We start from the raw sequence: 26620 nt of genomic DNA on the forward strand, positions 1-26620 counted from the left end.
CAACGCGGCGCAATAGAGGAAGTCACCACGGGAACATTAATAAACCAAACGGTGCATTAAATTGGTCGCCCATCGTGGCGCAATAACATAAGACAGAGGTACCGAAAAAGGTCGTAAACCAAATTAAAAGGTGCACAACCAAACAAAGAAAGAAACAAACAAACAAACAAACAAACAAACAAACAAACAAACAAACAAACAAACAAACAAACAAACAAACAAACATAATTTTTACAGTAATAATAGTCGCAACTACATGGAAAGTAAAAATTTCTTATACTGGAATTTGCTTGACTCCGTAACTCGTCTGGTATGGAGTTACCGGTACGGAGTTCCTGAACCATGCAGCACCTAGCATGGAGTGGGTGTACAATTTGGTGCTGGTCAGGATGTTTCTGTTGCAGGACCGGATGTTTAGCTGATGAGTCTCCGAGAGCTTTGTAAACCTGAATGTTAGGTACAGAGGTGTGGACGTATTTAGAATGCTGTGTAGTTGACACTGGGCACAAAGTAGCCTTCTTGACAGTTGGTTCAGATACTGAGTGATATTTTGATGCAGAGAAAGTGGAACTCTATTGGATGACCTATTGTTGAGTTATTTAATTTTCACATTACCTTGAAATTTCAACAGACTGGAAAGCTTGTAACTTATAATATGTTAACTAAATCAAAACTGAAAAGAAAATGGCTTCCACCTAAACTGAACTGATCCTTAAGTGTTCAACTCAGTTTGGAAAAGTAGTTAACACTTTGTCCAATCCCAACAACTTTGTCTTGCATACAAACTGTGTAACCAAATACCTTGGAGCTTGAAAAGAGAAACAGCAAGTAGTATATGAAAATTAGCATTTCTAAGACTAAAGTGATATCCGTAGGGGAGAAACCCAGTCTTGAAAGCCAGGTAGGGAATACAAAACTGGAACAGGAAGATAATTTCAAGTACTTAGGATGTGTGCTCTCGCAGGATGATAGCAAACTGAGTGAAAGTGAATCAAGATCCAGCAAAGCTAATGCAGCGAGTTCGCAGTTGCGATCAACAGTACGCTGTAAGAAAGAAGCATGCTCAGCACGAAACTACCTAACAGTTTACATCGGTGTGTTTTCAGACTGCCAGCTCAAGATATCTTGTTCATTAAGTTAGAAGCATTAGACATAAAAGTAGCGACAGAATGATTGCATGTACAAAGAGGTGAGAACAGTGACTGGAGGGTGCTCAGAATGAGGAGACGAAGGCCAAGTTAGGAATGAACTCAATGGATGGAACTGTACATATAAACTGGCTTTCGTGGTAGGGTCTGTGAGGTAAATGGAAGAGGACAGGTTACCTAGGAAAATAATGGACTCTGCCATGAAGGATAAGAGACCAAGGCGACAACGGTTAAACTCAGTTTTTAATAATTTAATGATGACAGGTCTTCCATTAAACAAGGCCACAGAACTAGTAGCAAAGAGAGGATCGTGGAGGCGCTTAGTAAATTCACAGAGCGTATGTTTTTTTCTTTTTCTTTACGTCGCACCAACACAGATAGGTCTTACGGCGACAATGGGAAAGGAAAGGCCTAGGAGTGGGAAGGAAGTGACCATGACCTTAATTACAGTACAGCCCCAGCATTTGCCTGGTGTGAAAATGGAAAACTACGGAAAACCATCTGCAGCTGTGCTGACAGTGGGGTTCAAACCCACTACCTCCCGGACGCAAGCTCACATCTGTGCGCTCCTAACCGCACAGTCAACGCTTGCCGTGTGTGTGTGCGTGTGCGCGTGTGTGTGTATATATATATATATATATATATATGAAACTTCATAGTCAATCCATACTGACACTATATTCAGGGGACTAGGAGAGGAGTTGTCCAGCTTTCAATACAAAACTAAATGAAATGACAAAAAATTACACCATTTCATATTTCTGGGACCAGTACTAGTACTACTACTCATAGCGAATCTGTACACCCAGATTCATATAAGAAGGCAGCATACTATAGCATGGTGCATCGGGCTTTTGCAATACCACTATCCAAAATGGATCAAGACAAGGAACTCTAGACTATTCGAGAAATAGCCTGCCTTAATGGTTACAATAGTAATTTCATTGTTACAAGTTGCTTTACATCACATGGACACAGACAGGTCTTATGGCGACAATGGGACAGGAAAGGCCGAGGAGTGTAAAGGAAGCGGCCGTGGCCTTAATTAAGGCAAAGCCTCAGCATTTCCCCAGTGTGAAAGTGGGAAACACGGAAAACCATCTTCAGGGCTGCTGACAATGGGGCTCGAACCCACTATCTTAGGAATACTGGATACTGGCCGCACTTAAGCTCATTTTATTAACACGTTCCCTGCGGCAGTGAATTTCGATGACTTAATGTTACGTCGTATCGGCCCACCGGTGACCCGATGCTGCCTTTAGTTATCGGTTCGGGTCACCGGTGACCTGACGAATTTGACTTTGTTTACTCCCTAGTATTAAATCCTAAACAATGCAAGTGCACTTGTTGTGTGCGTTATTGTTGAGGAGACATTCCAGCGTATTTACCTGTGCGACAGTGTTCCGATTCAACAATTGCGTGAAACAGAAATGACCCCGGAAATAATTGGGTCACCGGTGGGCCGATCAGAACTAGCAGTATGCCTCGATCCTTTACTTCCATTGGAACACTATGTTGTCGATTAGTTAACGGAAATTCGTAACTAGGACGTAGTTACTCACTTCGCAATTCTGAGAAGTTCGCACGGACGGATAAGAGTAACATATTTCGGGGCACATGGTGACCCGAACCGCACGGAACGTGATATAAGCCTACCCCAGTGCTGTCCTAACCCTCTTTCTTTTCCGTGCCACCGGTGTGTAGGAATGTAAAAGCTCCATACCTAAAAAGGATGTGAAATTGCTTGTAAATATTATATTCGGAAGATAATAAATATATCAATAACTACTCCAGTAACCTCTATAGGCTTTCCTAAGAGCAATGTAGAAAGCAGATATCAGAAGGGTTACTCCTTAAACAACAATCTACCATCTGCGGGAAGCAACACTCTAGGCTTCTTTCACCGTAACCGCGCTAAGCGATTCCCGCGTAAAAATATAGGTCAGACAACAATCGGGACTCAGGGTGACCCGAAGCGATATGAATGGAAGATGAAAAAAACTTCCTTCGGGTCACCGGTGGGCAGATCAAAACTAGCAGTATGCCTCGATCCTTTACTTCAATTGGAACACTAGGTTGCCATTAGTTAACGGAAATTCATAACTAGGACGTAGTTACTTACTTCGCAATTCTGGGAAGTTCGCACCGACGGAGAAGAGTAACATGTTTCGGGGCACATGGTGACCCGAACTGCACGGAACGTGTTAATAGTATCATTAATAAGGTTAAACTTCATTCATCAACAACTCTCGTACGATAATATAAACTCATGATCTATATTGACAAACATGCACATTCATAAGAAATTAAAATTAAAAATTAAAATCACTTATACAGTGAAACCTTGATGCTCCGTTTTTGGAGGGACCATGAAAATAAAAAAAGTACAACATAGAAAAATGGAAAAGTCAGGAATTAATGAAAACCATCAACAATTTGGCTGAACATCACAAAAATGAAATATGTATAATTATAATCTTACAAACACTCCTAAACCAAACCAAACTACAGCCCCAATGGGCCTTTGCCTGCCAAGTGGCTGCTGCTCAGCCCAAAGGCCTGTAGATTACGAGGTAGCATGTTCAGTGTGATGAATCCTCTCGGCTGTTATTCCTGGCTCTCTAGACCGGGTTCGACATCTCACTATTAGATAGCTCCTCAACTAAAGGTAATCATGTAATCAGGCAAGTTTGACCGCAAAATCGGCATCAAACATTAAATTACCGGTACGCGAGTTCAAAATCTTGATACTTTATATTCAATTTTACAGGGGAAACTTTATCAGTTTCCCGTGAAAACTGCTTTCAGTTCAACAACTTTGATTAGCCAAACGCTTCGAAAAATCTAATAACACAAAGCCAAACGACCACAAGTGGTTTTTTTTGTGGCTTTACGTCGCATCAACACAGATAGGTCTTATGGCAACGATAAACACAAGTAGTTTTTAATCTCTCATCTAATAAAATAAAGCACATTACAGTGGAACCTCGATTATCCGTTCCCGGAAAATACGTTTTCCCGGAATATGCGTTCAAATTACATGGTCCCGCAAGCATCGTAATTAAATCACGTTGTAAAAGTCCTGCCTTATCCGTTCCTCGAAGAAACGATTTCCCGCATCAACCGTCCAGAAATTCCAGTCCCATCAACGCTAAATCCTCGATCAATCGTTTTTTTAATAAACTGTATCTCACAAAAGGACGGCTATGGCATATTTATGGATCTTGGCGTTAACGCTCCGTCAATGCGATAATTAAAGCAAGTACTGTACCGGTACTGGAAAAGCGATCGGCGGTGAACTTGCATAAGGGACCATCTTAGCATCACATTCGGGTGGTATTGTTTAGAGAATCTCGGAAAATCATAAAGCAGAGAGTGGCGACAACAATTGCAAGGAGACACGGCGCATTTCGATAGCTCTGCTTGAAGACGGAACGAGTTTCGTCAAATGTTCGCACTTATAAAACGTCCATATTACGTCCAGGGTTAGATGTTTATATTTTTTACTTTTTTCGATCGTACTGCCGAAGAGGTTTTTGGCACTTTGCTCAGGGCACTGCAGAGTAACTGGGCTTTCAGGCAGGAATCGAAACTGCTTCTTAACACAAATTCAGTATTTTTGATATTATCGTACATGATTATGTTAGCGAGACCAAAACACATGTTGCACCTAAATGTAATTTAAAAAAAAGAAAGCCATGGGAGGTCTTGAAATTGACTATTACTGTTTAGGTCCTAATGTAAGACTGGGAATTTTACGTTTTCGTGTTAAAATACCAAAAACCGCAGTCGTTTTATTTGCGCAAGTTACATTTTAAATGGTTGGTATAATTTCAAACTCGTACTGACATGTGCAGCGAGCGCGCTTTCCAGATGACCTCAAGGTCACGAATAACCGTAATTTCTGAAGTTTTGATATTTCTTTTATCTTTCCAATTTGATTGGATTTGTCACTGTATTTGGATTTGTGACGCGCAGAATTGAATATAATGCATTCGAGAACTTTTAAGAATCGATACTTACATTCGAAACCATATTTTCGAGTTCAACTTAACCTTTAAAAGTCGACGTAGGCCTAATTTGCGCGGTACGAGATTTCCAGAAACTGACTACGAACAGTATACCGGAGACCATATTACAATGAAAGATTAAGAAATGAACGGATTTCACATTCATTTTGGGTGCTTTCGTATCTAATGTGCTTTATTTTATTAGATGAGAGAATTAAAAACTACTTGTGGTCGATTGTCGTTTGGCTTGGCGTTATTAGATTTTTCGAAGAGTTTGGCTAGCCCAATCAAAGTCGCTGAACTGAAAGTTTTCACGGGAAACTGACGAAGATTCCCCTGTAAAACTGAATATAAAGTATCGAGATTTTGAACTCGCGTACCGGTAATTAATGCGGTTTCATGGTCTAACATGCCCGCCTCTCATCCAGAGGCCCGGGTTCGATTGCGACCAGGTCAGACAATTTTACCTGGATGTAAGTCTGCTTCCAGGTCCACCCAGCCTACGTGATTACTTTTAATTGTGGAGCTATCTAATGGTGAGATGGCGACCCCGATCTACAGAGCCAGGAATATCGGCCGGGAGGATTCGTCGCACTGACCATGCGCACCTCGTAATCTGGAGTCCTTCGGGCTGAGCAGCGGTTGCTTGGCAGGCAAAGTCCCACTGGGGCTGTAGTTTGGTTTGGTTAAGGAGTTTTGTAAGATTATAATTATACATATTTCATTTTTGTGATGTTTAGCCAAATTGTTGATGGTTTTCATTCATTCCCGGATTTTCCGTTTTCCCGTATTGTACGTTTTATTTTCACGGTCCCTCGAAAAACGGAGAATCGAGGTTTCACTGTAGATACAAAAGCACCCAATATGATGGCGAAATCCCTTTTCCTAATCTTCCATTGTAATTTGGTTTCCGGTATACTGTTCGTAGTCAGTTTCTGGAAATCTTGTACCGTGTAAATTAGGCTTACGTCGACTTAACTGGTACGTTGAACACAAGAACATGGTTTCGGATGTAAGTTTTTTCAAGTCTCAAAAGTTCTCGAATGTATTATATTCAATTTTGCCTGTCACTAATCCAATCAAATTGGAAAGAGAAAAAAATCCAAACTTCAGAAATAACGGTTATTTGTGACCTTGAGCTCAGCTGGAAAGCGTGCTCACTGCACATGTCAGTACAAGTCTGAAATGATACAAACCATTTAAATGTAATGTATGCAAATAAAAAGACTGTGATTTTAGACTTTTTAACATGAAAATGTAAAATTCCCAGTCTTATTTTAGGACCAAAGCAGTAATAGACAATCCCAAGACCTCCAATGGCTTTTTGTATGTAAACTGCAACATCTGTTCTGGTCAAGATAACATAATCGTGTACGATAATATTAAAATACTAGATTTGTGCTAATAAGGAGCAGTTTTGATTCCTACCTGAAAGCCCAGTTACTATACAGTGCCCTGAGGAATGTGCAGAAAACCTGTTCGGAATACAATGTAAAAAAAATGTAAAAATATAAACATCTAACCTTGGACATAATGTGGACGTTTTATAAGTGTGAACATATGACGAAACTCATTCCGTCTTCAAGTACAGATGTCAAAATTTCCAAGATTCTCTAAACAATACCGCCCGAATGCGATGCTAAGATGGTCCCTTATGCAAGTCACCGCCGACTGCTTTTCCAGAACAGTACTTGCTCTAATTATCGTGACGGGGTGTTAACGCCAAGATCACAAGTATGCCATAGCCGTCCTTTTGTGAGATACAGTTTATTGAAAAACGCTTGATGGAGGATTTAGCGTTGATGGGACTGAAATTTCTGGATGGTTCATCCAGGAAATCGTTTCTTTGAGGAACGGATAATGCGGGATTTTTACAACGTGATTTAATTACGATGCTTGCGCGACCACGTAATTTGAACGCATAATCCGGGAAAACGTAGTTTCCGGGAACGGATAATCGAGGTTCCACTGTACTTCTTACTAATGTCTTACTAGAGAAGCTGAGACTACCAAACAGTTTTCAACTTTCACTTTCAATACCAATCATGTCTATCAAATTACTGAACTGTATCATATCATATGGTCCAATTGAGATAAATTAACACTGTGGATATATTTGAAGTAATCACCGAGGATCGAATAAGGAAGTGATGAGTGAGCATGATTCTAAACGTGTCAACCCCGTAGCAAGTAGACTGTTGTGTCTTCATTTACGAGAACCCCGGCAAAGACCCAAGATTTACTGGTGTAGACCCTGTAGAAGGCTTGGGTACACAAGGAGGTGAGAGAGAATGCAAAAAGCCAGGGAGAGACAGAGTGAGATATTTGTTCGGGGAAGTACCGGCTGACAACAGGTTGGACATGAGAACTAGGAATTGTTTGGAAGCATCTGAATATGATCCCGTATTTCAGCCGGAGAGCTATCGTATGACCAGACTAATGTCATGATAGTAGATACTGTTAATTGTATCATTACCTTGGTTATGACACTGTACTTGTGTTCAGATAAAGTGGTGAGGAAATTTACAGTTAATCACTGTTATGAGTTCCAGACACTTGCGAAAAAAACGAAGCAGACGGCAGCACAATATAGACTGTCATGTGTTAAGCACCAGCATCGAGCGGCTTGGAGGACGTTGCAATGGCATCAGGAGAAAGAAGGTAATTTGAACTGCTTATATGGATGGATTACAGTGATTGGAATCAAATTTAGGGTATTTTATATTTGTAAAATACTGTAGTAGTTGTAATGTAAGCCCGAGAGGCATTTGTTTTTCAATATATTTTTCTTTGTAAATACGTTTGGGGCTGACGGCACGCTTTACCTGTGTTTTATTAATGTTAATTAGATTTGGATTCAAGGGTTATGTCAGGTTCTATTGTAATGTGTGTTTATTAGAGTAGTTTTACTTGTGTGTCCGTGTCGTGCCAATGTCATTAAAGTAAACTGGAGGGCATTGCACCTCATGAAATTCGATTGGGGTCTCAGAGACAGGAGAAGATCTAGCCTGTAGTCAGAATGTGCATGAGTAGCACGAGTGCACATATTTCAGCTAGCAGCCAGTGCAGAAAGGTATCTTACACCACTGAAGTTAGTGAAGGTTATTTACAGAGAGTCGGCAAAACCTCAACCGGGCGTAAATTTTGAACCTGGGAATACAAGATATGAGGCTGAGATGAGGCTCGAATAGTGTATCAGTCATGATGAGCCAGGAATAATGAGTATAGGGCGAGATGTGCCATGAATATTTGGGTGAGATTTAAAGGTTGCCTGAGGACTAAAATATATAACGAGGCCAGGGAGCTGTGAAAGTTGTCTGCTTGAGATGACCCTTGTAAGTAGCTAGGTTATTTGTGAAGCAAAGGAGTGGCCCATGAACGAACATGTGTAGTACGCACGGTACCATTAATCCCAGGGCGATGTATGAAATACGGTGGCCTGACCACGAACAAAGTTTGCTTCCTTTCCCCTCTGCAGCCAGCTGATCACATGTTTTGGTAACATGTAACCGGGAGTAGGCCTGTGTGTTCAGACACAGCCTGATACTACTAGAGCCTTGTAGACCGTGAGAGCGATGCCTGCTCACTCCAATTCATTTAGTGTATATATTTGTGTATTTTGTTTTCCAGGAATGGATTACTTGTATTCACTGTTATTTTATGTCCAGTGCAGACTTTCAAAAGACAAAAATCAGGAGACTGTTTTACAACATATGACAACATGTTATGAAACATCATTAAATACTTCACACATTATACTACTTTATTATGTAATTTCTCTTATTTATTTTGCTCTATAAATACCAATACTGCATATATCTGATCTTTAGAACACATGAATAACTCTTCATCATAACTGATTTAGACCTCTTCAGAAATTCTGAACTAAATTTGTGCTCAAAGCACTTGCCTTGCTGAACATATTTTAAGGTTAAAAGTTCCCCCCCCCCCCCCCCAGAAGCATTGATCAGATTTTGTAAATATGCTAAAAATAGTCTCACAGTCCGAACTGCTATGTGGAAATCATAAAATAAAAAGCATTACATGAGATATTCTGTCATATTTAAGATTACCACCAGCTGGTTGTATCTGCCCTTTCAAAATACAAAAATACTAAATCTGCTCTGAAAATCGGGAGATAAGTCTCCGCGATCAGGAGAGAGGGAGGAAGGACCAAAAATCATGAGTCCCCCGCTTAAATCGGAAGGGAGCTGGCATGTTTGCCAGTGTATTGTGTTGTTAGATACAGTTAAAGCCCATTGGTTATAGCTGGGTTGTGAAGTTTCACACCCCTGTTCTTTGCCCACGGTTCCGTTATCACGATTAGAATCTATGACTTTTGGAGGAGAAAATTTAGGGCCAGTTCCAAACAAATGTCCTTTAGAGAGAGAGAGAGAGAGAGAGTGTATGTGTGCGCGCGCGCGCACGCGTTTGTCCAACTATATCGGAAGTAATGAAATTAGGCCAGTATATTCGAATCGATCATTGTATTCTCATGTAAAGAGAGGGTTCTGAATTGCAGCCTAATTCTAATTGACACAGTCAGGGGGATGCTCTTGGACCTATTCGAGCTTCATTACATCGATGTTCACTTCAACCAAGCACCTCGGACAAATGTTAATAACCATATACGAGGGCCATCCGGAAAGTAGTACCCGTTAGCGCCGCATGAAGCGCTGACGACTCGGGTAGCCACTGGGCAAGGTCAGACCACGTCAGTGGCTTGTCTGGAGACAATGTGATGGACGAGTCGTCTGTTCGGCGCTGGTGTCGCAACTTCAACCTGGGGAAGAAGAATACACACGACGAGGAGCGTTCAGGGAGACTATCTGTCATTACAGACCAACTGCTGAGCGCAGTGACGAATGCGTGAGCAACGATCGGCGCATCACAACTGATGAACTCTGAACATTTTCCTAATGTGTCTCCAACAATTGTTCATGAAATTGTCAAAGACCATCTGCATTATTCAAAAGTCTGTGCAAGGTGGGTCCCTCGCATGCTTACAGAGGAGCACAAAACCAAGCGAACGGCTGCAGCACTGACGTTTCTGGGACGTTATTCCGATGAAGGAGGCTCTTTCCTTACTCGCATCATTACTGGGGACGAAACATGGGTTTGTTATGCATCACCTGAGAGTAAACGACGGTCAATGGAGTGGCATCATGCTCATTCACCAACCAAACCAAAAAAAATTCAAGACAGTTCTGTCCACCAGGAAACTCATGGCAACCGTTTTCTGGGATCACCGAGGTGTACTGCTGACCGATTTTATGGCCCGTGGAGACACAAATAATGCTAATGCGTATTGTGAAACATTAAAGAAATTACGGCGGGCAATACAAAATCGATGGCGAGGTCTATTGTCTACAGGCGCCATTCTCCTTCATGACAATGCCAGGCCTCGTGCAGCTGCGATAACACAACAACTTTGCAGCAATTCAAGTGGGAAACCTTTGACCATCCCCCATATAGCCCGGACTTGGCCCATTCAGATTTTCATCTCTTTACAAAGCTTAAAGACTTTCTGGTGGGAAAACGATTTGACAGCGATGAAGAACTTAAACGAGCCGTGACTACGTATTTCAATACGCTGGCGGCGGAGGACTATGACGCTGGAATACAAAAACTCGTCCCAAGTTATGACAAATGCCTAAATTTGCTTGGAGATTATGTGGAGAAGTAGTGTAAAGTATGCTCTTTCCAATAAAAATGTGTATATTTGTTCATATTTACTCCTGTGTCTTTATTGCAAATGGGAACCACTTTCCGGATGGCCTTCGTATTTAAATGTCATTATTTACAATGTAAAGTACCAGCAGTTGTTCTACTAACTTCTTTCACACTCTCTTTATATCCAAGACAGCAAGCTATGTTAGATTTGAATATTGGAACCCCAGCAACAAACTGGACATACATACTGTAAGCAAATGTGGACAGGGAAGTGTGTTTTTATGATATCCATTCCCATGGGACGTATTCACGGCAAGTCAACACTTATGGAAACTTGACAGAACTTTTTATCTGATCTGCTTATATCTAGTATTTAAAGTGTTCTTACATTTTTTGAATGTAGTGTTTTTGATCAAGGCTTTAGTGTGTTGTATACATTTTTAATAATTTGCCGATTTTAAATTATATGACTGAAGATGACCTCAAGAGAGGGTCTAAACCGGTCCCAGAATATGAAATAGTATAATTTTTAGTCATTTCATTTAGTTTTGTATTGAAAAGTGAATAATTCCTCTCCTATTCCCTTGTAAGTAAGTAAGTAAATAAGTAAGTATACTAAATGTGTCACCAGGGATCTTTTAGTTGTACTCGCAGAATGCAGCATGGACTCCATTCTGCTCTTCAAACATCAGACCCTACTTCTGAACCTGCGATCTTGGGATTCACAGACTGACAATATACTACTGATTCACAAAGGGAGCGATTATCTATATATACTGGCAAAATATCCATGCTGTGATCTAAGTTCAAGTTAGACGGCGTAAAATGTACATAAGGTGTAAATGTGTGCGAGCGGAGAGGGAAAGAAGGTAATAACAATAATAATAATGTTATTTGTTTTACGTCCCACTAACTACTTTTTAAGGTCTTCAGAGACGCTGAGGTGCCGGAATTTAGTCCCGCAGGAGTTCTTTTACATGCCAGTAAATTTACCGACACAGGGCTGTCGTATTTGAGTACCTTCAAATACCACCGGACTGAGCCAGGATCAAACCTGCCAAGTTGGGGTTAGAAGGCCAGCGCCTTAACCGTCTGAGCCACTCAGCCCGGCGGGGAAAGAAGGGTTCTATAGTTAAAGTATAGAAATACCCAGTCAATAGCAAGGAGGAATACTTGGCTTAACATCGTTAACAGCAATGGCAAGTGCCATTTTAACACATACTTACATTTTCTTCCTCTGAATCTTGACTCCCGGACTTCAACTTTTCCAACAGCGTCATAAAAGATGAAGAAGCTTCCTATAAATTGAAATTCATTATTAATATACTTTTTTTAAATAGTACCATTTGTATGAGCTAATTAGTTTTGTCTTCTGAAATAATAACAACAACAATAATAACATCAAACAAGCAAGCAAAGTCATGCCCATATAGATCACGAAGACCCTTGGAAGAGTGGAATGTAAAGGCTTCCAGTATCTGTAACCTCAGTACTTGGTGGAATAGAATGGTTACCTCTATGTTCGGCTGCCTTTGCTCCCAGGAATTAACCCTTAGAGTGCAAGGCTCTCTCTTAATTCCCATACATAAACTGCAAAGCTATTTTGCCTGAAAATGCAGTCTTTTTTGGTTTTTTCAAATAACTTGATTGTATCTGCCTTTTTTTTTTTTTTTAAAGCAGAAGGTTTGTTCTGCCAAAAGTATGTGCCTGTAAACATTTAAAAAATTGAAAACCTTTGTAAATAATCTAAAATGTTCAAAATTTTCCATAAGAATAGTTCAGTAGATGACTAAAGAGACAGCGGAAAATAGCCTAACACAGTCATGAGAATAACAACAACAAATTAAATGAAGCACTGCAAAAGATAGTATCATGACCTGAAATTTCAGTTCTTATATTTTTTAAAATAACTACAGAAATATTTGATACTTATACATGTTTGTTTTTACTTTGAAGCAGAGTCATTATTATTTAGCAGACGAACGGTAAAAATAAAAATAAAAAAAATAAAAATAGTTCACAGGTTCCGAGTCTTTAGAAGGACAATGTTTAGGCCCAGGAAGTTCGCAATACGTAAATGAATGAGTAGGAATATTACCTGCATCAAAGTCTTTTACATCATCAAATTTACAGCCAGGTATTTCATTCCAGTCATTATATTGTGCAGCCATGACAAAATTCACAGAATGATTTTCACTATCACTCAATAATAATAATAATAATAATAATAATAATAATAATAATAATAATAACAATAATAATAATAATAATAATAATAATAATAATAAAATCATATGCCCTCAGCTACTGTGTGCAGACATTTCAATTTGATGCCACCTGACTGTCTGCTCGTCAATTTCAACGTTCTGTTTTACTCTGGGCCTACTAGTTGACAGACCGAGTAAACCGAAACTCTCTGGGGCGTCTATGGCTGAGAACAATAGAGTAAAATAATATATTATTATTGGTCCACCTTTTCAATACAAAATGAAAATTACATAGGGACTAGTTTCGACCTAGTAATAGGTCATCATCAGCCTGAAGTAAATTAAAGCGTAAATATCGAAGAAAAACATAAACAATGTAAACACAAGTACAGTCTTTTTAAAGGTACATACCATGTGGGAATTTGAGTAGAGATATATTAAAAATAATAACTCTTCCAATTGACGAAGCACTGAGCGGAAGTTATGTAAAGTTCGGTGCGCCGTATATTATAAAAGACCACTGTGCACTATGACGTCTTTCAATACCTTATAAAATACGACGTAATCTTCTTCGAATATACAACAGCTAAGAAGAAGCCAGCATTCAACCTACTCTTCTTCTTTATTACATCATTTAGTGCACAGTGGTCTTTTATAATATACGGCGCACCGAACTTTACATAACTTCTGCTCAGTGCTTCGTCAATTGGAAGAGTTATTATTTTTAATATATCTCTACTCAAATTCCCACATGGTATGTACCTTTAAAAAGACTGTACTTGTGTTTACATTGTTTATGTTTTTCTTCGATATTTACGCTTTAATTTACTTCAGGCTGATGATGACCTATTACTAGGTCGAAACTAGTCCCTATGTAATTTTCATTTTGTATTGAAAAGGTGGACCAATAATAATATATTATTTTACTCTATTGTAATCACAGTTCAATACGGATCTATCATTATGAAACTTATTTCTTTTAATTATGGCTGAGAATTAATTAATTTTGTCGGGAAAACATCAAATGTGTCCCCAGAGATCTTTAACATGCAGACATCATACGGCATGGAGTGTCGAATACTTTTCTTCCACCCTTCAAAAATCCGACTACCTCTGCCGGGTTTGAACCCGCTATTTTGGGATCCGGAGGACGACACTCTACCACTGATCCCCTATTGTCATCAGTATCACTATATTCACTTGGATACACATCAGACTCGCTACCATTCAATTCTGAGAGCTCACTATCATTTTCTTCATCAGATTCCAGCAAATAAGTCAGAATTTCTTTGTCACGTTTAGTACTTATGGATGTCATTGTTTGTTTACACTCTATGTGTGCAGAGAGTCAAATAGTATTCATTTGTTTATATCCATGGCCTTCGGAACAACCGATACGGTCAAAGAAAAGTTCGCTTGAACTATCTAGTTGGTTACGACACAGATACAATCTCACCTGCCTTCTAAGTAGAATGCTAAGTTAAGAAATCCGACGATACGATTAGATCGTATCTGGCAATTTTGGCCATTTTTCTGAAATACGATCAATCGTATTTGGCATTTTAAGGTTAACCTGGTACTCATTTTTGGTGTATGATGAGTGTGCCTCACAGCCATGTGCACCTCCGCAAGTGAAAATCTTGTTTCTTAAATTTTCAATTTCCTGACGCGGAATCAAACACACGTTCTTCCGGGTGATTCGAGCACGTCTTTATCGCCTCGGCCAGGCAGCCCTTACTACTACTAGATGATGATGATAATATAAAGATAAAAGTACAATTCAAAGAAGTCGTTGGCATCACCTGACCCTGATGTAATGGAAAGTTACCGGCAAACTAACCACCTGGCTTCACGCCAATGACAGAGCATTACACCACCTTGCACTCTTTGTTGAACTAGCAAGAAGAGAGGAAGCACTATTGGAGCACATGATTAACCAAACTGCCTCAGGTTTAATGGTCCAGCGTGCTAGCTTAGAAATAAAATTTAAATCACCCTCAACATGAGTAAGGCACGCAGTCAGAACTACTATACACCGCAATGAAATAAATGCCATAAATTGACAGCAGCCTGAATTTTCATGCACCGGTGTCAGCAACACATTCAAAATAATTGTATTCAGCCAGTAATTATGTCAGAACGAAGATTTTGTGTTGTAAATCTCAAAACATTTGGATATATGTAGCGGTACTTCACACTTTCTTGGGTTCTCAATACATGTATCTTTGCACCAATAGAATTGGACGCGAGGGTTACAAACATGGGATATCATCGTTAGTGTCAAATTACTTGCCATCATGTATTATTTCTTTCCTACCTGGGTCTGAAAATTGTTCCGTAGGGTAAATGTTTCTTTCCTGCGCAATGTGTCCATTAAGTCCAAAAATACAGACAACTTTGATACAGAATAATTATCTAAATATTTGTCTCTCAGTTCTCCTGACACCTCTGGAGAGCATGTAAAGTGATTACTAACCCACATCCAGTCACTATGTTTTGCTTTCACACATGGGGGCTTTAGGTATGCTTTCAGAGAAATTTGTATCAGATGAACTGTCATTTTCACTTAAAATCTTTCCTTCAGTATTATTATAATTGCCATCACTGTCTAAAACACTTTCAATTAACTCAGCAATAATACTGCTGTCAATGGCTTTCACTACGCACGGCACCATGGCTAGGAGACTGACTGATACCTGAGAAAATGTTTGTGCTTTCAGTGGCCAAAATTGGGCAATAAATTAAACTAAAAGTTCCTAGAAGGCAAAATGTAAACAAGCCACATTCTATTCATAGAAGTTTCCAAAAGGGAAACCCTTGCAGGAGTGGTCAAAATATAAGAATAACATATAGCCTAGAGCACAACACAGTTACCCTTAAACTTAAATACAAAATATCGAGAAATTTTGTTCAGTAATTTACTATTGATATGTTAACAGACAGACAAAAATTGAAATGAACCTACTTTCAACTTAGCTGGAGAGAACAAACTGAACTAGATCTAAGAAAGAGAGAGGGAATCTTTCAAGATGTCATTGATGAAGAATGATAGAAAAACAGGCAGAGATGGAAATGATCCATAACACAATCCAAGATCAAACTGGACAGGGGGAATGATCATGAGGCCTATTTTGAGATAAAACAAGGTGTGAGGCAAAATTTGAAGTGCACAGACAAAATTACAATTTTATTTATACAGACTGAAGTTTTAAGGGATCTAATTTTGAGGCCATCAACCCAAATTTAATGTTCTATTAAAAGGTATTCATGCACACAACTACTTACAGACCTTGTCACCAAAACAACACAGTCTTCAGCAAAACCAAAAACTATATTTTTAAAATTTGTCATAACATATATATAGTATTATAAGATTAAAATGCTGTGTGTAACAGTTATTGTATTGAGTTCATGTTCATCGTCTTCTGCAGTTACTCATCTCTCCATGGAAAAAATTATTGAAGACACTGACCGTAACAATGTGGCATAACTCCAAGCAAGGATTACTGACTAACTTTAAAATACAGGTAACACTCAAGAACTGTAAAAGAAAATATCAGAAGGAGAATCGATTTCCTAAAGCAAGGACAAAGCAGAAATAAATATAATATGAATAATAAAGCACAACAAAGCAGAAGTTTATTAAATGCTAATTTCCCATTCTGCTTACTCTAATAAAAAATTTTCTTTTAAACAACAGACTTTTTTCAGATCTCGCACAAGATCCGCTTCTACTGAGTAAGAATTTGCCTTTCCTTTCTCTTACCTTTAAAGCAAAGGAGAGAAATCAAAAGATAGAAAACATCATACCTCTATACTGTTGCAACGAGTGGCCCCTGACATGTCCGTAACTTCATTCCACTTGTTGTACACATCCTCCACTGTCACACCGTCAGTCATTCTGGCACGTAACAATGCACCTTGCCCACGAACCATATAACCTGCCATAAACAGTAACAAGAACATTATTTATCTGTCAGGTGAATTTCATAAAAGGCAAGATGGTCATTTCAGAAAGTATAATTCTTAAAAGAACTGAACTGGGCTAAGAGCAATGGCATACCAAAAGTCATGGCATAGCAGTATTTAAAGGCATATCTGCCAACTTTTGAAAAGGGTTGTCAGTAAAACTCACGCATGACAAAAATCTAATAATTTTCTACATACCCCCAGCTTGACGAAAATAATAATACTTCTCGGCTAAAAAATACAATAATTCATGCTTTAAACAGGATACTTATATCATAAGCCAATGATCTGTAGATGAAAATAAAAATCAAGAAGAAATCCATGTTAAACAACAGCAAGCATGGTGAATATTAGCTTGGAGTATACATGACAGGACTTCCTTGATAAATTAAGCAGATATGTGATAAGTGAAAAAAGCTTTACACAATAAAACTTGTTTAACATAACACAGGCAAGAAATAATATAATACACTCTGCAAATCACACGCTAGTTCGACTTTACAGTTCTTTATTTATACAGCTGAAGAGGACCACTAAGTGGTTGAAACATGTCCTGTAAGTTTTAATTTTATTCAATTTTGCCTGAGGCATTAATAAAGTATCGATTAGGTGGTTATTTATACTTACTTCTTTACAGTCATAGTTGTGACCTTTTTAGCTTCCTGCAAAAAGTCTTGAGAAAATGTTTTGTCATAACAGGAACCAGAACTCCTGGTCTTCAAAATAGAAATAGACTCCAGGGATTCATTGGACATGCATGATCTGAACTCTGTTCTATTTTTCTTCACAAGGCTGAAAACACCATTCACATTCTGCACTGCTATGGGGTATGGTGAGAATAGAGCATTACTCTAGAAATTTGGTTATACTTAAGAAGTCCATCAGCTCCACGAATTCTTGATATTTGTGCCCAACTGGAATCACTAGCAGCATCTTGATTTACAGCCAAAGTGTAGTCTACCTGAAGAGCTGCAAACTCCCTCTGAAGCTCATTCATCACCTCATCTGTAGTTTCATTCTCTTCTTTGCATAACACGATACGAAACTTTTCCGAAAAAAAGAAAAGAAAAAAAAAAGAAAAAAAAAGAAAAAAAAACGAATGGAAGAAAACTGTGCAACTTCAATTTTGTCTAACCTAGCAACTTGAGCATGCTTTAACACATCATCCTTGAGTGGAAACTTGTTGATGATGTAGTCACAAGCAATACACAAGTAGTTTCTCATTGATGAAAAAGGATTTATCTGTATCCTGGAGATTACTCAATGTTCGAAGTTTGAATGCCAATAACTAACTGATCACCACTTATATTGTTTCTTCCATGTGCAATATTAATATCACACCCACATACTGTGCCAAGGGCAAATTTTTCTCCCTTTCTTGATTTTAGCATGCACGGAAAATCAACAGAATACGATTCTTTAAATGTCTGGAAGTACTGTTTCATATTGGATTTATTCATGATAATCTACAATAGGAATGTAGCGTATGAAAAATGTCCAAGAACAAATGTCTCGATATGTAATGAAAATCGAAATGAACCTGGATCACTGAACGTCACATAAAATTATAACAAACACTCAAGACAGTCAAACACTTCATAAAAACATGTCAAAGCACGCAAAGTCTTAAACCATTAAATGAACATGACGCCAACCTTGTGAACAAAGAATATGCACACGGTAAAAAACACACACACGTGGAACAAATGTAATTCTTCTTCTTCTTCTTTATAATTTAATGGGCTTCGGTAATAGTGGTATACCAAGTCAATGGAGCGAATGTAATTAGTCCAACTAATACAGGAAACTGCAAAGCACAAAGTTATAACACAAAAACTCGAACACTTCATTAAAATACGTCATAACCTTAAAAGGCCAAAACTTTCAAGGAACGCAAACTTCATGAACAAAGAACAACACACACGTTGTCGAAGAATATAGGTTTAATCACAACAAGTGAACGGAGCGGAACAAAGAATTGGAGCAGAGCCTGTCGACACCTAAGATTCACGCGTAAGAACTGTTATCCCGGCTTTAAATTCAATTCCAATAACAACACAAACATCACACGGTTAAAAATACCAATCATATCAAAGAATGACTTATCGACTATCGTGGACTTGCCTTCGACCAAGACCGAGCGTGCTTCGACCCACGCAAACAATCGATTGTACAGAAGTGAGCGAATATCGAATATTAACGTTTCAAATTTTTGTCCGTGAAGTCATAAAATGACACAGTCCATCCGTAAAATGCTGCAATTTCGGAAAATTTTATGGATAAACCGTAAAAGTTGGCAGGTATGTAAAGGTAATAGTTGGTGGCACCACCGTACTGCTTCACCTTGGAAGTGCCCAGACCAGTATCAGGTGGGATCTGACATCTCAAGAGTGAGTGTAAAACACTGTCTCTGCTGGTCATAGCAAGGTGACTTGAATTATTGTCTTCCGAATGAGACACAATAGTGGGAGCCAGAATGATGGAGCATTCCACTGTCAAAGTTGTGCAGACATTTAACATTTCTCAATCGACAGTGTCACGTGTATATGGAATATCTTGTGGAAGTCATTACCGCCCACAGTGAAAAGCGTAGTGACCGACCATGGATGCTTAATGATCGCAATTAGCGACGTATGGCTAGAATTGTCTGTGGTAACAAACAAGCCACACTGGCTCAAATCACATATGCATTTAATGCAGGAGGTGTCCACTTGGTGGCCATGATCGTTAAGGCATCCAGTCTATATAGACTGACACTATAGTCCAAGTCTCACTGGTCGATAACAGAAAAAATTCACCATCAGAATGTTGGCCAGCAGGGTAGGAGATGTGGTGGTATACAATTTCTAACCACTAGATTGCACGCCATAAATCTGGATTCAATTCCAAACTTCTCCACATTGTTAACATGGAGTAAGGGCATATAATGCTGCTGATGGTGATTTGTCCATCAGATGGTGACATTAAGCCTTGAGCAGACCCCTTGATGCTATTTGACAGGAGTATGCTATGTCCTGGCACCATCTTCCTTCTTACTATCATATATCACATCATTCATTTCATTTAATCAACTCCTCTGATGAGGTTGATGTCAGGAAGGGCATCAAATCATAAAAACTTGCTACAAAGATTCATCTCATGTCATATCCAACTCCGTAGAGGAAAAGGACAAGGGTTGAACACACATTCAATGCAAGAGGTATAAGACATGTCCAGAAGGCCCAGTGCAGCGTTCTTTAACATCAGTGGGGTATGGGAGCAGAAGACCTACCAGAGTGCCCTTTTAACACCACAACACTGGGTAGTGTCTCATCTAGGCATATGAGTTTGTTAAATAGACTCTGGAGGATTGGCAACATGTAGCTTGGTCTTATGAGTCACTTTTCCAGGTGTTTCAAGCTGATGGTAGGGTTCGGAGATGGCACAAGATCAATTAAACCATAATGGTATGGTGTGCATTCAAGTGGCACAGGCTGGCTCCGCTGATCCGCCTGAACAGGTTGCTGACCAGTTACTGCTAAAATGAACTGCTTGCAGACCTTCTTGGACTCCATGTACCCCTACAACGATGAGATATTCCAGCCCAAGTTGTCCAGAATTGATTTGAAGAGCGTTCTGGAGAGTTTTAACAACAGCTGTAGTCACCTTGTTCGCACGATGCCTGATATGAAGCCTGTCGTGCATTTAGGGGATGTAGTAGTGAGGTAGATTCACACCCCAAGATCCTGCACCTACAAATAATAGCAAGAAGCTGTGGTTAGCTATCCAAAATGACATGGGTCAGAATCTCTCCACAAGTGTTTCTGCAACTTGTGGAATCGATGCTGTACTTGACCGAGCTAGAGGATGGCCTTCATGATACTAGAACCCTATCCCATGACTTCTGGCATGTCAGTCTGATTATTTTGCATAGATGTACATATTAACTCATTTAACAATACAAAGCAAGCTGGCTATGTGGTATCGGTAATGTAACATTCAGGAGTTGGCGAGTTCAAACTACACACAAGCAGCCTGAAAATTAATTTTTGTGGTTTCCTGTATTAATACACCCAGCGCTGTACCTTAATTATGGCCACAGCTGCCACCTTCCTAGTCCTAGTCTTTTCTTATCCTATTTAAGCTGAAAATTTATTGGTGTGACATTAAACACATAGCAGAAGGAAAGAAATTGTTAATTTTTAAAAAATTGAGAGAAAGCATTACAAACAACGAAAAGAGCCAATGTATTTACATTCTTTAACAACAGGTGATCAACTGATTAAGTTCAAATGCTAGGTGAAATGAGTTATAAATGCATTAAACTATTAAATCATGCACTGATAGCTGCAACAGAAATTTGCTATTAGAGTCACGGTAATTCATGATACACAGTTGAGATTAGTAGCTGTCTCATACAATTACAACAGGTAATAGTCTGTTTGTGATACATAATACTAATGCCGAAGGCTACACCAACTACTTTTAAAGTTTTCAGAAACACTGAGGTGCCAGAATTTTGTCCCGCAGGTGGCATACTTGAATACCTTCAAATACCACTGGACTGTGCTGAATTTGAACCCACCAACTTGTGCTCAGAAGTCTGACATTATGATATACTTGCAGCATAGCAAGTGATCAGTAATTATTATTAAATAATTGTAAGAAATCAGGAAGGAAGGAAAAAAGGAAGCAAAGGAGGAAGGAAGGAAGGAAGGAAGGAAAAAAATAACAGAATACTTCATATCGTCCCCACTCTGGCAAACTAACGAAAGTGACAAACTAGGGAATCTGTACTTCTGAAGTTTTGGTGTAGATTTTATTGGTTAAATATTGTCTATCCTCCGACAAAGTATCACATCTGCAACTCGTTCCTTATGCCTAACACATGAAACCAATAATTAAATATACTGTGAAGTTCCTAACTGCTTGACTAATTTTACAAACCTATATAAATATATAAAACTGCATTTAATTTGAAAAATCTGAATATCTGCATTTAAAATGGAAATTATGAAAATTAACATTCATTAAATAAAATACACACTCGTCGGACCTTGTACTCACACTTACTTGTTACCTGCTTACTTACACATACGTTATTTGAAGGACACCAGCTGCCAATCAGTGCAGCAATAATAGAATGAGACTCTTGACTATCTCTAGGGTGTGGGGTAATAAGCTTACTTTTGACAACATACTATATAAGTTCTGGGAAAAGGAGATTGGTGTTCGGTTTCCCCATTAATTTTGAGGTTAAGATATTTTACTGTCAATGAAATAAAACTATGAATTCGTTTGATAGAACAATATATATTCTTTAAATAATATATCAAAAAATAGTGAGTCTTGTTGCGATAAAACAGATGAGAATATGAAATTATGACATTGCAACTGAAAGAAACTAGGCATGAATTTGAATTCTTCTTGACCGGACATTTAACAATTTATACGAAATATTTCCCTCACTGATTCACTTGACTGTACCTTCAACACTTTGAGTGTAATTACGACGTATTCCTTTGATCTGGTGTTTACTGTAGATGTGTCATGCCTAACTTGGTGATACATCCTTATGACTGCTTCTTCTCCATATCATCTGACTTCTTTGTAAGTCAATATGGTATTACCTCTTGGCAGGTCCAGGGTTGCCCTCTCTGACTCCATGGTAAGCCCTTGCGTCCGTGTCTTCCACTAAGTGACGGACCAACTTTGTCCTCACTCTCTCAATGGCCAATAATTAATGGCTCACTGAGTCTTCTCCATCTCTCGTTCACACTCATTGACTGACCGACTGAGGCCTCTTCATCTAGTAGACTACTTCACTGTACTGCTTCCGTTTAAGTAATGACTTATGACCGACTGAGGCCTCTCCTTCCCGTAGACTGACGCTATAAGGTGCTGGTCCTCGTATTTATAACCATTGGTTGATACACCTACGCAATCTCCAGAAATAACAATGACATACTCCCACAACGTGGCAAATATTACATACAGTGGTGAAATAGCCCGGGGCGGCTGACTCTCTGAGCGCATTGCTAAATAAATACGATGACGTAGCCATGAAGTGGCGATGACTTGGCAGAAATGCCAGCAATATTGCACAATGTAAGGATGTCACACTCAACATCTGATATATCGAAACTCTCACTGTACAGGTATTTAATGTTAATCTACATATACGTATATATGCATACACTCAATTACAAATACGCATGCGACAAGCTTTGCGTACTGGAATTGAATAATAATTATAACAAAATAATAGTAATCTCACAGATGAAATAATAATACTGACATAATAATAATAATAATAATAATAATAATAATAAAGGTAAAATAATAAAATACAGATATCATCTTGTAACGGGATTTGAACCGTTACAATACAAATTGATTTGACATGAGTAATGACAACTTCTTTCAGCTCCTCTAACCTTTTGACAATTTGCAGATTCGCTAGTTTGCCAGAGTAGGGACGATATGATATTGTAGAACATAAAGGGAAGCTGTCTGGAACTTTTGCTGTAAGATCTGGAGTAAGACTTTTTTTTTTTTTTTTTTTTTTTTTTTTTTTTTTTTTTTTTTGCAAGTTGCTTTACGTCACACCGACACAGATGGGTCTTATGGTGACAATGGGTCAGGAAAGGGCTAGGAATGGGAAGGAAGCGGCCGTGGCCTTAATTAAGGTACAGCCTGGTGTGAAAATGGGAAACCATGGAAAACCATCTTCAGGGCTGCCGACAGTGGGGTTCGAACCCCCTATCTCCCGAATACTGGATACTGGCCACACTTAAGCGACTGCAGCTATCCAGCTCGGTGGAGTAAGACAAAGATGTCTACTGTCACCAATCATGTTTATCATGACAATGGATTGTATGCTGAGAGAGGCAATGAATAGAAAGTGCGGCATTCGGTGGAGATTAAATAACCGATTGGAAGAACTGGATTATGTGGATGATCTCTGTCTTCTTGCAGAATGTTTTCGGAACATGGAAATCAAACTGAATTACTTAAAAAATAGAAGCTAAAGAAGTAGGCTTAAGATTAATAACAAAAAGATTAAGGAAATGCACTTAAACCATCATAACAATTCTAGCTTGACTCTAGATGGAATGGATATAGAAAGGGTAGAGGAATTTTGCTACTTGGGAAGCATGGTAAGCCAGGATGGAGGTGCTTTTAGAGATGTGGTGAGTCGTATAAATTAAGCCAAAGGAGCTTTTGCACAGTTACGACCAATATGGAGATCCCCTCACATTTGTATAAAAACGAAGCTAATATTCAACTGTTAAATCTGTGTTACTGTATGGAAGCGAGACCTGGAAAGTGACCAAAGAGATTACCACAAGGTTACAGACTTTTATAAATCTGTGTTTGAGGTACATTATGAGAATATGGTGGCCAAAGACCATCTCAAGCAAAGACCTTTGGGAGGCCACAAGTCAAAGTCCCATACAGGAACAGATGAGAAGAAAATGGAGATGGATTGCGCACACCCTGAGAAGACCACAAGAAAGTATCACAAGGCAAGCATTGAGCTGTAATCCAAAAAGTAGTCGCAGGCAAGGCAAACCGAGCATTACCTGGAAGAGAACCCTAGACAGGGAGATTGCTGGTGTTAACAAGACGTGGAGGGAGGTGAAAGCATTGGCGGCAGATAGAACAAGCTGGAGAAATTTTGTCAAGGCCCTAATTAAAGGAAATAAGTCAAGTCATATGGTATTAAAACAATAATAATAATGTTATTTTGCTTTACGTTCCACTAACTACTTTTACGGGTTTTTTGGAGATGCCAAGGTGCCGGAATTTAGTCCCGCAGGAGTTCTTTTACATGCCAGTAAATCTACCGACATGAGGCTGACGTATTTGAGCACCTTCAAATACCACTGGACTGAGCCAGGATCGAACCTGCCAAGTTGGGGTCAGAAGGCCAGCGCCTTAACCGTCTGAGCCACTCAGCCTGGCAGGTATTAAAACAAAGGAAATAAGTCAAGTCATATGGTATTAAAACAGTTCATACTGCACATCTGCTGTAAACATTTCAGCATCTATCAGCCTAAAGTAAAGTAATAGACAAAAATATTTGTTTTACTCACATTTGCCTGCCCAACCTGCAGCCGATTCAATGATAGAACCATTTTCTTCACAAGACTCGTGACAAAGCCATACCACAACAGGAGCAATTAATTCAGGACGTAATTCAGCAAAGAACTCTGAAAAAGAGCACAATTTATACACTTCATTGATACAGAAAACAAGGTTTTTTTTTTAAATATGTTTGTTATGTTAAATTTTATACAATGTGTGTGTAGTACACATATTCCATAAAACAGAGCACAAAAATTATTGAGGAAAATAATGTTATGTCTCATGGTCAACTCTGACCAAAGAAATATTTTATAAAAAATGGCCATCCTTAAGCACAACTGAATAGTTGAAATGAAGACAATCAATGTACCGAATCCCATTCTTGACAGACTGAACAACAAAAACCCATTCTACATTTATGAGCTGATCAAAATTTGCCTTCAAAAGGGTGCAGTCTCTGCCATTTTGATATACAAATCTCACTCTATCCAGTATCAACATGGACAAAGTACGGGTAAAAGTTCCTTTTGGGGATCATTTTAAGTACCTAGGTGTTAATATAAAAAAAGACCTTCATTGGGGTAATCACATAAATATGATTGTTAATAAAGGGTACAGATCTCTGCACATGGTTATGAGGGTATTTAGGGGTTGTAGTAAGGATGTAAAGGAGAGGGCATATAAGTCTCTGGTAAGACCCCAACTAGAGTATGGTTCCAGTGTATGGGACCCTCACCAGGATTACCTGATTCAAGAACTGAAAAAATCCAAAGAAAAGCAGCTCGATTTGTTCTGGGTGAATTCCAACAAAAGAGTAGCGTTACAAAAATGTTGCAAAGTTTGGGCTGGGAAGACTTGGGAGAAAGGAGACGAGCTGCTCGATTAAATGGTACGTTGCAACTGACTAGTCTCATGTTTTAATCCGTATTGAAATCTGTTGATATACAATAATAAAGTTTTATTATGAATCCACCTGTTCAATACATTATAATGTTGTCACATTTAAAATAACTTCATTAGTTAAAAAGTTATATATGGGACATGTTTCGCTCCCTTACAGAGCATCATCAGCCAAATCTGAATCTCGAATAATTGTTATTTATGTAAATAATGACTTAAGAACTATTAGAACATTTTTGACAAACTTAAAACTTATTGTATTAGAATATCATAAAATATAAAATCTTTGTATACATGGCTTAATTACATATGCTTAAGAGGAAGATACATTAAAATTATGGAAGAGGGAGTGCTAAAATATAAAATAAAATAAAAATTTATATATCATGTCCAAAATCTTAGAGAGACGTGAAAATCAATCTTAGGAGTTAAATTTGAGGATTTTCTTGGCAATGAGATCTGGTAAAAAAGTTATTTATCCCTTGTGGATAGGAGTCTATAAAGATTCAAATTATTGTCAATTTGATGATTGAACTTGTAACAGGATAAATGTTGGTCTTCAAGAAATTTAAATGCTTGTTGTCATATGACCTCGGCGAATGCTGTTGAAAAGATATGTTCTTATAGATGTCAATGGCCGTTT

General features: G+C 38.7%; 1 protein-coding gene across 1 annotated transcript in view; it reads right to left on the reverse strand.

Moving 5' to 3' along the window:
- The window catches only part of Mfe2 (peroxisomal Multifunctional enzyme type 2), a 206971-nt gene that overhangs the window by 109215 nt on the left and 71136 nt on the right, over nt 1-26620 (reverse strand). The window contains exons 7-9 of the mRNA XM_067151756.2: nt 25086-25202; nt 16849-16979; nt 12058-12129 (exon numbers count right to left, since the gene is read on the reverse strand). Coding sequence (XP_067007857.2) covers nt 12058-12129; nt 16849-16979; nt 25086-25202 — 320 coding nt within the window. The remainder of the gene's footprint in view (nt 1-12057; nt 12130-16848; nt 16980-25085; nt 25203-26620) is intronic.

The sequence above is a fragment of the Anabrus simplex genome, chromosome 7 (assembly GCF_040414725.1).
Source record: "Anabrus simplex isolate iqAnaSimp1 chromosome 7, ASM4041472v1, whole genome shotgun sequence".
NCBI lineage: Eukaryota > Metazoa > Arthropoda > Insecta > Orthoptera > Tettigoniidae > Anabrus > Anabrus simplex.